Here is a 13,907-nt window from a genome sequence, read left to right as displayed (position 1 = left end):
ATGGTGGTTTGTACAGGGTAAAAGGGGTGGGGGGAGGGAGAAGTGGGTAAAGGGAATCAAATCAATGGTGACTGAAGGAAACTAGACTTCGGGTGGGAAGCACAGTATAGACTACAGAGATGTTGAATTATAATCTTTATACCTGAAAATTATGTAATGTTGTTAACAAATGTTACTCTAGTAATTTAGTTAAAAGAAATTTTAAAATAGGAAAAACTATAGCTATCGTCAGGGTCGTAGTTTTCTTTAGGACAAAAGGAACAGAAGGCATGGGAGGGTTCTGGTGCGCTAATAAGATTCGATTTCTTGATATAGGTACTGGTTATACAGGTGTATTTATACTGTAAAAATCTGTTGAGTTGTACACTTATGATTTGTGTACTCTTCTGTGTTAGTATTACTTCAAAAAAAGTTTTAAAAATCTGGGAGACGAATTTCAAAAATAATTTGGCTCAACAAAACTACCCAACTGTTAGCTTTCTTTTCTAGCAACTACTGGATAGCTATGTCTATGAAAGCCGTTTCTTGATTGTGATAATGAAAACACATCATTTGTATATAAAAGAATATTTGTCTTTTTAATGTTTTAGGTAAAGGATAACACGCAGTTAATTGCTAATGAAGCGGGCAGAGAAACATAGCCTGGCTTTACGGCACTGAAGATTAACTGGGGTGAGGAGGAAGGCCACTTTGCTCAGAGTCAGCTCTCACTGGGGCCCAGGTCATTTCAGCGTGGGCTGAATTAAGGGGCTACAGCCCCAGTTGTACTGGCCCACATCAAAAAAAAAAAGAAAAAAGAAAGTATGGTTTTAAACTATGTAACTCTAGGGTTTCAAGCAAGGCATGTGAGTAGTATGACCCAAGCCCCTATATAGTCCAGAGGCCACTCCTAGAGAAGAGACCAGAAACTAACCCACTTTACTTTCAAATTATCAAAAGCTTCACGCATTGGCACCATCAAGTACATCCAGAAGTGGGGAGTGGGGGTGGATAAAAGAAGGTTTAAAATCAGTTTACAAAGCCTTTAGGCCCCCAGACTCCTTCTCCAACTCAGAGGAGGGACATCCCTTTCCCTCTCCCAGCTCTGCAAAAGATCAGACATTTTCTCCCAGAGAAAGTAAACCCACGCCAAGAATGGGAACACCCTGGAGCCCCACCTACTCCACAGCAGAGCTTCCCGAGGACTACAGTCTTCTGCTGTTTAACTGGGCACACAATCAGGGATTACTAGAAACTGAGGAAAGCCTCTAACAGGAAAGAGATACCAAAATAAAGAGAAAATTCGAGAACACAGAGCCTAGCAAGGGAGAGAAAATCTTTTCAAAAAATAATTCTTTAGAAGTAATATATTTAACTATAAAACATGAATAACAGCTTACAAATAAAGCAATATTCAGAGAAACAAGAGTTCTTGGAAATTAAAAATGATGGCAGGATTTGAAAAGTCAATAGAGTAAACAGAAAACAAAAAAATAAAACAACTGTTTTTAGGCAATGGACAAATAACAGGGGAAGATGGTGATGCCTGGGAGAAGGGAAACAGACAAGGGAAAACCTAGGGATGGCCCAGTTTGGCCCCTGGAGGGGGTTTCCATGTCATCGCCTGAGACCAAAACAGCCAGGAGTCTCCAGGAATTGAAGTGACAGATAAGAGGGTTTGGGGAGGCCCAAGCTAAAATCTGTGGCCCATTAAACAGCAGAACGCTGAGGAAACTGAATTTGCAGTTTAAACCCATCCCATGCGAAAAGAAAGAAAAGAAACAAAAGGAGAGAGAGAGAGAGAGAGAGAGAGAGAGAGAGAGAGAGAGAGAGAGAGAGAAAGGGAGAGAAAGAGAGAGAAAGCGCAAGCCAGCCCAGAAGACTTTGCTGGTTCTAGCAAACATTTAATGAAGAAATGATACCAATTCTACAGACATTTCCCCAGAAAACAGAAGAAAGTTCCAAATTCATTTTATAAGGCTAATGTTACTCTCTGATACCAAAGGAAAGAAAATCACAAACTAATATTCCTCATGAATACCGATGCAAAACTTCTTAAACAAAATGTTAAATTAAATCTAGCAATATTTAAAAAGGGTAGTAAATCAAGACAAAGTAGGTTTTTTCCAGGAATGCAAATTTGAGTTGAGATTTTAAAACCAATCAGTATAATTCACTATATCAACCATAGCATCATCTTAAGGATTCAGAAAAGCATTTGACAAAAATTCTACATCTGTTTACGATAAAGCTCTCAGATAAAGCTCTCATCAAACCCGGAATAGGTGTAAACTTCCTCAACCTGATAAAAGAGCATTTACAAAACAATCCTCCCTCTATTATACTTTAAGGTGCAAAACTGAATGCTTTCCCCTAAGGCGGTTGACAAGGAAGATGGCCTATCACAGCCACTCAGCACTGCAGGAGCCGTCACCACTACAGGGAGAAACATCCGGGCCTTGCATACATTGCTGTGGGAATGCAAAAGGCAAACAGTTCCACAGTTTATTATCAAGTTAAATACACATTTAGTATGCAACCCAGCAACCCCACCGCTAGGCATTTACCTCTGTGAAAACATTTGTCTGGCAAAAGCATATAAACTAAAAATATGTCCACACAAAACCTTGTACCAGAATGTTCCCGGTAGTTTTAGCCAAAGACTGAAAATAACCAAATGTTCATCCGTGATGAACCAATCGTGGTCCAGCCACACAACAGGATGCTACCAGCAAAGCAAGGGGCCACGGCGCGCAAAACACCCGAGATGAGTCCAACTCTGCGCTAAGTGAAAGGTCACATGCCAAGCAGCACACGCAACATAATTCCATTCACAGGACATCCTGGAAACGTAAACTCACGACAAAAGCACATCCGTGATAGCCAGGGGCTGGGGCTGGGGCTGGAGCAGGGGATTAACTGCAAAGAAGTAAAAGGGAACGTGTAGGGGTGACCAAAATGTTATTTTTCTTGTCTTGATGATGGTTACGCAACTGTATAAATTTGTCAAAACTGGTAAAATATTACACTTTAAAACTAGTTAATTTTACTGCATATAAATTATACTTTAATGAAGCTGATTAAAAATATTTAAAAACCCTCAACAGAAAAATTGGAGGATAAAATTGAAAAATTTGTCAAAAAGTAGAAAAAAACAAAGATGGAAATTTTAATAAAAAGGAAATTAGAAGACCAGTAGAGGCAATATCAAGCATTCCATGAAGAGAAAATAAGAGAAAACTGAAGGTGGAAATTACACAATAATAGAATAAAATGTCTTCTGCTGTAAGAGAAGATCCAAAGGGCACGCATTTCAGATGGAAATGCTCACCAAACAGAACCATACCAGGGTAGATCACTCAGAGGGGTCAGCACGGGAGTACAGGAGCCCCCACAAGCTCTCGGAGAGGGAGACAGGTCATAACTGATGAAGAATCAGAATGATTTTGTATTTCTCAAGAGCTGACTGAATTACAGTGCTGAATTTGATCTAGTGAAACTATCCAGAAAGTGTCAGGGCAGAAAAAAGACATTTATAGACATGCTAGGCACAAAAAAACGTACTCCCGGCATCCTTTCTTAGGAAGCTACTGGATGATGTATGCCACCAAAAGAAGAGAGTAAACCAAACAAGAATATGACATGGGACATGCAGCCAGGAAAGAGGGGCTTCACAGGAGGATGACAACTGGTGCCAGGCTCTAGAATGGAGTAGGTCAGACGCTCCACAAGAGGCTTTTCCAGGAAAACGAAACTATCACAGTGCCTGATGAATATGTAAGTCTTGAGAGCAGATGCAGACAACTGGAGAAGGGCTGAGATTAAAATAAATTAAACTAAGCAAAGAGCCAATGAACGCTCGGAATAGATTGCTTAGGAAAGCCAAAGTTGTCATAATTTACTATGCGGATACGCTGTGAACAGTGACTGAGGGTGCAAAGACTGCGCTGAGCACAATCACCCTACAGCTCTTCCGGGAAGACAGGGAGTGGAAGAGGCAGTAAGATGACTGGTTGGGGCGGTGAGTTTAATCCTCACTTTCTATGGAAGGAATTCAGATAAATAATGTCTAAAACCAAAAAGTCTGGAGGTAACAATACAAACAAGTTACTTGGAGACATGGAAGCAAACGGACCAAATAATCAGCTAAAAGAAGAGAAAGTGCTTATTTCTAAAGAGGGGAGAATGGGGGAGAGACAAGGGGCCACTATTTTTCATAATAAACACTGTGGTTTCCTTAAACTAAATGCATGTATTACTTTGACAAAATTTAATTCTAAAAATAGAAAAAGAACAGAATAAACTCCAAAAATCTCAAAGGGAATAATGAAGAGCAAAAACTAATAAAATAGATCAGATAAAACAGAAAGAATCAGCTAAGTCAAACACTTGTTAATTAAGTCTATTTAAAAAGAAAACCTCTGATAAGACTTACACAGAAAGAAAGACAGAAGTTAATATCAGAAATTGATGTTTTCATTCAACGACTACATACTGGGACCTGGTGTACTGGGGACACAGGCAATGAGACCAAGTCCTTCTGTGGTTCTGAGGGTAGAGATGCTTATTTAAACAGGACACAGAAAGCACTAAGATAAAGATCATAAAGATAAAGACTGATCTATTTTAGCTCATTAATGAGGAATTTCTGTTAGTAAAGAAAAATATAAGCTATAGACCGAAATATGTATTACTTGATAAAGTATTAGATTCCCAGATATGTATAGAACTCTTAGAAATTAATAAGAAAAAGATAACTATAGTAGAAAAATGGGCAAAGAATATGAATATGTAATTTACAGGACACAAATAATCAACACTTAAAAAGATGTTCAATTTCACCAGTAAACAAGGAAACACAAATTAAAACCACAGTAAAATACCATATTTCAGGAATGGGACAAAGGAGAAGTTTTAAATGTCTTCAAGTTCCAAATTTTGGCAAGAAGGTAATAGGAGCTTACATCAACCATTAGTGTCGTTTGAAACTAATTTAAGCAGCAACCTGGAAAAATGTAGTAGAGCTGAAGAAGCATGTACCCTTACACCCAGGATTTCTCCATCTATTAACACACGAAAGAACGTCCCAAACAAGGCCCATGTGTATAAAAGGAAGTACATACAAGGATATTCAGGTCAGCATTATTCAACACAGCAAAAAGTCTGGAAACTGGTCTATAAGCTCGAAAAAGGGTAAATTAAGGGACAGTCATTGAAGGAATCTCAAAGTGCAGTTTAAAAAGACCTAGAGCTACACATCTCAACGAGGATTTAAAAGCAGGTGTGGAAACGTATCTACAGTACAATACATATATATCAAGCTTTATAGCCCCCAAATTACTAAAAGCTTTTCATACATGCGCTCAGAGCAGGAAGAGCGGCACTGAACTGCGCAGACTCAAGCTGACGGCTCTCCGGTAGGTAAGGACGCGGGTGACAGGGGACTTCCTGTGCCGCTACATCCTGTTTCTTAAGACAGACAGTGGAGTCTGGGTGTTGTTTATTTTAAGGTTAAAAAAAAGGAAAAAAGGAAATGGTAATGCCTGGTGTAGAAATAAAATTCCACGTCAGAGAAATAAATAAGAGCTGGTTCTCAAAAAAATTCCCAACAAATTTAAGAGGAAAAAAAGTATGTAGGTAAAATTGGAAATAATCTAAAAATGTTAAAACTATAGGTGCGCACCATGCACATTTGTAAATGAATACATTTTGTAGCTCAAAATAGATTAATTTAAAGCTAAAGGGTAAAATGTGCAATTGACACAACAAAGAGAAACCTAAACAGATGAATAAATAAGAAAGAAATGTAAAAAGTTACAGCTTAACGCAAGGGATCAAATAGTCTTCTTTAGGTTTACTGACTAAATAATTTTTTGTGTAATTAAAGCTATTTTGGAGAAGGAGGAAAAGTGACACAGTTTGAGGATCAGATGGGTTTCATGCTGGCTTCACCCTAATCCTGACTTGCCACGTTTCAGCAACATTAAATCATCCAAATTAATCAACTACTCTGAGGCTCGATTTTCTGTAAAGAGGGGTTAATCATACTTGCCTCGGGTTGTAATTATTAGATGGGGCAGTTAACATAAATCCCCGGAAATCACCTAGCACGGGGCCCAGCCACAGGCGCTCAACTGACTTTCTCCTCCCCCTACTAGCTCATGGCCCAGAGAGAAAAATTAAGAAGGAAAGCTATCTATCAGAAGGACTCTTTCTTCTTCTGTTTAAAAATAAGTGTCTATTCTAAACCAAGAGTAATTGGTGCAACAATGGCAAGGCCTAGATCCAGTCCCTTACAAATCAGGCATAAAACCTATAACCATTGTTCTATATGGTTTCTCAAGTCTTAGGCAGTCATTAAGAAATGAAACAGACAAAACAAAACCTAAAAATGAATCCAATGAATATTTTAATAAGAGAGAGAGACAAGAGGGGGATACTTATTTGGAAATGACTATCATTTCTTTATAGTAGCATTTTCCAGTTAACAAACGAAAGACGAGATGCATCTTTATTGGGAGATAGAAAATGAGACTTCTTTCCACCTCTGACTGGCTAACCACTATCATCCTTCATGAATCGGCTCAACGTTTGGGGTGTCCAGGCAATGCAGAAAATAAGAGGTGCTGGAACCGAGGGTTGTGAAGGGCCCCTGGGAAGGACTGACCAAGGACCACCTGGTTTTCCAGGTCATTACCCACGGTGACTATGACGTCCCTTACAGGCATCAAAGTCCTTCTTCATCTTCATCTCCCCCGGCACGGGCAATAAAGAACTAGTGTTAATGACAAATAAACGGAAGCATGAAGAAGGTTATGACGCCAGAGTGCAAAGACAGAAGATGAATTTCTTTTAATTCCCCCCTTTTCGTTATGCACTGCTTGTATAATACAGGATGAAATATTCAAATGCCTTAGTTCGGTTATAATAGAACATACAAATTCAGAATGCTGTTGGGGTAAGTTACAAGATTTTTGTTTGATAACTGTGTGTTGGAGCTAAGACATTTAAATTCCTTAACAGATTGGTTCCTAGACATTCCAGATATATAGTTATTTACTGTAGGATATGAATTCCTGCCTACTTCCCTGGGCAAAGTCAGTAACAAAAGCTTTTTAAAAAATATTTAACTACTTTGTAGCCTGCAAATGTCGTGAAAGTGAACTGTTGTAATCTCTTGGATAAGGCAATACGCTCCCTAGAACCTGCTCTTAAGCTACTAGGTCCAATGGGCTCCTCAAGACAAGTAACAGCCACTAAACTGTCATGTGCTCTGTATCCCCAAACAGCTAGTCTATGCCCCTCAGCAGCTGCCGAGCACTGTGCAGGGCTTGGTGGCACAGTAGCATATGCCATAGGCCTGACCACGCTCTCGTGGTGCACACAGCTCAGTGCGGTGCCGCAGACACTAGAGAATAATTATGTGCTGGCTGAAGGTATGCACACGTGTATGAACCAACAGGAAGTGGGTGAAGAAATGTGCAGCATTCAGGTGGAAGAGTGGCCTCAGTAGACATATGGTAACTGGCTGTAGGACAAGAAGCCACTCTGCTGTGTGTGACCCAGTGTGCAACGCCTCACTGGAGAAGTGCAAGCAGAGACTGCACTGTCAAGTGCTAGCAGGACAACGGGACATGCAAGCGTGGTGGGAGAGCTGCCCAGATTATATATGAGGTCTTTTCCAAACCGGAGACTACTAATCCATGCCAAAGTGGGAGAGAAGAAAATCATGGAGAGTCCAGGCAGGCACAAATCGCCACAAGAAAGGAGTGCCACATGGATGTGGGGACAAATGTGGCAATAAGGTATTAAGGTGGACAAAAGGGAAAAGATGCTCATTTCTCAGTCCCCAGGCCTGACACACTTGCTGTTTCTCCTGACGCCCCGCACGGCAGAATTCTTACCAGGACAAAAGCATCCAGAAGCGTCCTGCAGCACCCACTCTTCCTTTTTCCCCAAGTGGGCAACCATGTCTGCTTTGGGTCCTAGGAGTCCTGTTTGTGAGGGGGGAAAAAATGGACCACATCTGTTCATTCTAGAAATAAAATCATGCAAGGATGCGATCTGATTCTTGGAACTTCCTGGAAAAGCTGACTTGATAGAAAGGCCCAGGGTAGAGACGAGTTCCCAGAGGACAAAAAGATGGCTCGGGCCTAACAGACAACCTGTTCCCATGTCCTTCTCCCTGGTGAAGGGAAGGAGGATTTGACCCTTACTCACCTTAGGCCCCCAAAGAGTCCTGTGCCCAGGACACCAAGGACAGGTATGTCGGAGCCTTGAAAATAACACCCTCAGTCAGCATGCCCAGCCCAATCTTCTCTGTGCAACCAGTTTCAGGGTCCCAGGGAGGTGTCCCCACGTGAAGCCGAGTCTTCGGAGGCTTGCCACTTACCCAGAGAGACCAGGTTGCTGTAGTTCTCCAGCATCACCTCCCTGTACAGAGCCCTCTGTGCAGGGCTCAGCTGTGCCCACTCATCCGGGGTGAAGAGCACGGCCACATCCTTGAAGGTCACTGACTCCTGTAACAGCAAGCCCGTCTCTGTTGACTGGTGGCTACCCAATTCACATGGCACATTTTACATGCCTAATATCGGCCATTCATGGCAACCAAAGTAAGGCAGCTTGTAAACAACACAAGATTAATGGTATGACACTGACAATTAATTTGAGGGAAAGGTCAGGGAAGAGAAATATCACAGTGGACTGGCACCATGGAGACCAGTTTCACAGAAAACTGGTGCCTGAGATGGGTCCTAAAGGAAAGTCAGAAAGCGGGAAAAGGAGGGTGAGTAGCTGGTAAGCTGTGTCTCGGTTCAACACAGCACCTTCAACCAGCTGCTCATCCCTTTCAATGTTTCTGCTACCAATTCCTACCCTGGACCAGCTTAAGTGTAAACTGAACAATTTTAGCAAATCATCAGAATTTATGCACTCAAATAAATGCTGTCTTCTTCAAAGTGCAGCCCATACACTTACTCTATAGAGGCTGGCACTGCTCAAAGCTTTTTAGTAATTTATTGAAATTGAAAATGTATCTTTTCAAAAAAATTTAAAAATTTTTAATTACAGTTGATATACAATGGTACATTAGTTTCAGATGTGCAGCAGTGGTCAGACATTTATATAACTTATGAAGTGATCCCCCTGACTAGTCTAGTACCCACCTGGCACCATACATAGTTTTCATAATGTTATTGACTATATTTCCTATGCTGTACTTTACATCCTGTGACTATTTTCTAACTACCAATTTCTACTTCTTAATCCCTTCCCCCTTTTCAACCAGTGCCGATTACCCTCCCATCTGGCAACCATCAGTTTGTTCTCTGTACTATGAGTCTGCTTCTGTTTTGTTTATTTGTTTTTTTTCTAGATTCCACATACAAATGAAATCATATGGTGTTTGTCTTTGTCTGACTTATTTCACTTAGCATAATACCCTCTAGGTCCATCCATTTTGTCATAAATGGTAAGATTTCATCTTTTTATGGCTGAGTAATATGCCATTGTATATATGTACCACATCTTTTGAATGATTCCATTGGTATGCAATAATCCTCTCAAGTAAAAAGTCAAATGTCATAATAAAAAAATAAAAAATAAATTTTAAAAAAAGTCCAGTAAATCCCACCTCCCCAGGAAAATGCTCCAACCTCTTTCTTCATTTAGCTCCTGTCTCAGGAACTGCCTTTACCTCTTACACTCTAATCTTAGTTGCTAGTGGGAAGATTGCAGGTTTCCATTTCCAACCAACCTGGGTTCCATTTCCAGTTGTCACTTAGGAGACCTTTAACAAGTTCCTTAGCTCTACACCCACTAGGATCAGCCCAGCATGAGGTATGGGGAGAGAAAGTAGAGACTGGATCAGATCTCTGAGTGAGACTGGATTGGGAGAAAAGCTCCTGGTCAGGGAAAAGAAACATGCCCACACGCTCCAAACCTCTACATTCAAATCTTCTAAGGTAATTTAGTGTGTGGTGGGGGGAACCCCACAGCAAGTCCCCACTCACCTGGACCATGCTTGGCAGGTACCTGACAGCCATTCCTTCTTCTCTGATGAACCCTTTTAGGAACAAATCAGCTTGGACTTGGAGCAAGGACTTCCGAGGCTGGAAACTTCTACACACACTGGTTCAAAAGACACCACACAGCAGTCCAGAGTGAGGCTGGGAGCATTCACATCCTGGGAATCCACGAATAATAACCCCGGCCCTGAATTCTTAATCCCTATTTGCTCCCAATTCTTTCTCCTCCTCCTGAGGGTGTTTCTGCTGGCCACAGTAAAGGGAATCACTTACCATGCTACCGTTTCTCCGAAAATAAGACCTACCCAGATCATCAGCGCTAATGCATCTTTTGGAGCAAAAATTAATATAAGACCCAGTTTTATTTTACTATAAGACCGGGTCTTATATTGATTTTTGCTCCATAAGACACATTAGAGCTGATGGTCCGGCTAGGTCTTATTTTCGGGGAAACACGTACTGCCCCACCACACAAGTTTCCTGTAGCATCGACTAGAATCCTCCACATTTCCCCTTCCATATCCCTTCCACTGACTTCTTGCAGAGAGCACCCCTCCAGCCCCGTTCTCACGCTTTGTACTCACACTCCAACTTTTGCCCTTAAGTCACACTGAGAGGTTTCTAGGAGAAGTGTCCCCACAGGACAGCTGCCTAATTCTGGGAGGGAAGTGGAGGTGGCGAAGGAAGGTCACTTCTTTCTCCTCGGAACGGAAGCTAAGAAGGCTAGATCTTCATGGTCGAAAGCTCTCAAGCCAAGCCCTCCTCTGGCCCCAGGCCTCTCCTCTGCGGCCCCGTTGGGGTGACCTAGAGCCAAGGCGGCAGCACTATATTTAGGTGTGGGAGGCGGAGAGAGAGAGAGGGGGGATTTAGGAGTCTTCTCGCCACAACCCGGCCCGCCCTCCAGCCGCGTGCTCTGCGAGGGCCACAGCGGCGACGCCGCGGGGGGTTCTGCGTGCAGGGCTCGGACCCCGGGAGCGCGCGTCCCCGAGCGCCAACGGGCTCCCAGCGGCCGGCTCCAAGAGGCCGCCGGAAGACCTGCCCGCAGCATCCTCCACGAGCACTCGCCGATTCTAACCCCAAGAGCGCACACCTGCTCGTCCTCTTTTTCTCACAGGAAGCAAACCTTAGCCGTACATCCCGGCAAGTTCGAGGCAGCAGCAGATCAGCGTTCTCCGGGATGGAGCACGACCCGGACCTACTTGGCTTTCACCTCCGTCCTTCTCCCCGGGCACGACCAGCCACGGCTGCTCCCGCTCTCCCGATGAAGCTCTGGCTACCGTTCCTCGTCACCACTGGGTTGCCCTTTGAGGAGCCCGGGCCGGCGTCCAGAGACCGCAACCGCCACATCGCCCGCAGAACACAAAGAGCTGGAGTCTGCAGCCCGGGTCTGAGCTGCGCTTGCGCGTTGCCCTGGGAACCGCTGAGCCGAATCCTCGCAAGTCCGAGGTGCACAGCACCTCTACTTCCCAGATGGCAAATCGGTGGCGAGCACCCTTACCCGCGCGGGGCGGAGAAAGATGTTGCGAGCCCGCGCAGACAGTGCACAGCCATTCAAACCCCGCTCCCTCGCCTCTCAAACCCCGCCCTTAGGGGTTTTCCGTACTGAAACTACATTTCCCAGGAGCCTCCGCGGGTGTCTTCGTTCCATCACGCAGATAACTCCCCGTGCGCTAACCCGCAGGTGAGACTTTGGTTCCGAGCGGGTCACTCTGGGAGTCGGTCACTGCCTTGGAAAACCGCCCAAGAAGCTAGACTAACGGAAAGTTGACGGTGGTGAGTGGCTCCCGATCCGGTGAGGAGAGCAGATCCGGAACGGTTCCCAAAGACGGAGTACGAGGCGACAAGCCGAAAAGGCGCGTTCCGGACGAAGGACCGCGCCGAAAGGACGTGGGAGGCGGCGAGGCGGCGCCTCCGCCCCGGGACGCAAACGATACTCTCTGCGGCCGGTGGTCGGGCAAGGGCTGGTTCAGCCCTAAGTGGGGTGCGGGGCGGGGAGCACGGGCCGTCCGCTGACGGCCGGCAGACGCGCGCGGGCCAGCGGCGGGCGGGGCGCAGGGCGGGCGCCGGAGGCCGGGAGGGGCTCCTGGGCCCGGCCGCTGCCGCCGGGCCGACGCAGCCCAGTGGGGTCTGTACTGGTCGCGGTACCCGTTTTCCCGGAGCGGGAAGGAGCGGAGAGCGGGTTTTACCCGTGTCCGTGGTGAGGAAGCCAGGACTGTGGGTGACCCGCGGCCTGGCAGGGGATAGAAGCGGCGGCTGCAGGGGCGCGGCAGCACTGGCTCGGGTTGTTTGGAAGGTTCCGTTCTGTGGGCACTTGCAGCACTTACGTCAGGCACCGTTTGGGGAGAATAGCAGTGAAAACCCTGCACTTAAGCAGGTTTAATTAACAAAATGTTTATCGGGTACTGATGACAGTGGATCTGCGTTAAGGACCAGAATGTGATGGGGGGGGGAGTTCAATTTCAGTAGCATTTTGGGAAATTCAATTTGAAGAGATAATTTGAGCAGAGATTGGACACAGTGAGGGAGGAGCCCAGGGGAGAGTGCGGGGAGAGCGGGCGGCGCTGCCAGGGGCGGCGGGAGTGTGCCCGGTGAACGAGGCTAGCAGGACCAGCGTGACAGGACCGTGGGGGGAGTCATGCGGGAACCACAGGCCATTGGAGGACTCTGCTCTTAGTCTGTGTGTGATGGGAAACCGCTGGAGGGGCTTGGGCAACATAGCGAGTGACTGAGCACTCTTGGACAGAAGCACTGGTCAGCCGTAGGGAGAACCGGCTATGGTGGGGCGACAGGGAATACAGGGGAACCAGTCAGGGGCTATTACAGCATTCCGGGGGGGGGGGGACAGACTCCCAGTTACCCAATTGTATAGCCTTCCTAGAAGTGATGTGCTTGAGAGCCTAGTCATTCTAATATAATTAAGGGTTCTGGATGCCATGCTAAGGTGTGGGGACAGGGCCCCAGAATGCAGTTTCCAGGCTCTCGGCCTCACGTGGAAAGGTGCTGGCTCAGGTGGTAAATGGCCATCAACTGTGATTGGATGGCCGTCAGCTATAACCCGTAAGCCATTGGCCACTAATATAACTGCTGTGGCTACGCTAGCAGAAAATGGGGGCTGGTAAATGAGGAGAGTGGAGGAGAGTGAAGGAGAGTCGAGGATAGTCGGTCAGCAGCAAAGCGGACAGCATGTCGCACGTCGTGTGAACCCAGCCGCCAGTGAGAGTGTAGTGGTGTGACTCCCCTACCTATGGCTCCGTGGGTGTTCCTTTTTGGCCTCACCGTGTCCTGTGTTCTTATGTGGGGAGCGGGAGCAGAGACCCCGCCTGTCACCCCACACGACATAAAGCGTTTGGATATTACTGTTTTTAGGTACACGAAGGCAATAATATAACATTCCTCAAGCACTAACTACATGTTAGGTACTTTTATAAGCTCTTTACATCAGTTATGTAACTCAAGGCCATTAAGTTTACACTATTAACAAATGACAAAACTGAGGCACCAATACATGAAACCAAGAGTCCTGCACCTGTTGGTAGATGAAAGGTGTAAAGGTTGTCCTCATTACTTGTTGCCTAGCACAGCTGAGAACTGACAAGTGCCTAAAGCTTTTAAATCTCCTGAAAAAGTACTGAAACCTCCATTTATCTGGCCCATTTCTCCTGGTGCTCCCTCTGTGGGTTAATATTTTAACAATTTCCAGTTACTGCATCAATCATAGGTTTAATAACTTCATTCTTCCTCTCCTCGTCCTGTGCCTTGCTTTGAGCCTTTATTTTGCTACTGTCTTTATCATTTTCACCTATTTTCTACCCATTTCTTCTGCCTCCTTTCTATCTCTTGAGATGAGGTGGGGAACAAGAAAAAGAAATAGGTGAAGGGAAAAGAGAGTCCATAGGGAACCTG

The 13,907-nt window shown here is 45.0% G+C and overlaps 1 protein-coding gene across 8 annotated transcripts in view; it reads right to left on the bottom strand.

The window, feature by feature from the left end:
* LOC308491355 (uncharacterized protein) overlaps positions 1-11,753 on the bottom strand; it is a 33,432-nt gene extending 21,679 nt beyond the window's left edge. The window contains exons 1-5 of one of the 8 annotated variants that reach the window (XM_081034814.1): positions 11,095-11,753; positions 10,589-10,808; positions 9,990-10,107; positions 8,372-8,498; positions 7,884-7,973 (exon numbers count right to left, since the gene is read on the bottom strand). In XM_081034814.1, coding sequence (XP_080890940.1) covers positions 7,884-7,973; positions 8,372-8,498; positions 9,990-10,022 — 250 coding nt within the window. In that variant the 5' untranslated portion in view covers positions 10,023-10,107; positions 10,589-10,808; positions 11,095-11,753. Of the gene's footprint in view, positions 1-7,883; positions 7,974-8,371; positions 8,499-9,989; positions 10,108-10,588 lie in introns of all 8 variants that reach the window. The other 7 variants (XM_081034818.1, XM_081034813.1, XM_081034815.1 and 4 more) reach the window with 7 other exon arrangements.
* Positions 11,754-13,907: the final 2,154 nt, after the last annotated feature.

This window comes from Rhinolophus hipposideros, assembly GCF_964194185.1.
Source record: "Rhinolophus hipposideros genome assembly, chromosome: 23".
Lineage (NCBI taxonomy): Eukaryota > Metazoa > Chordata > Mammalia > Chiroptera > Rhinolophidae > Rhinolophus > Rhinolophus hipposideros.
Note: the sequence above shows the minus strand (reverse complement) of the source record. Positions and strands in the feature narration are given on the sequence as shown.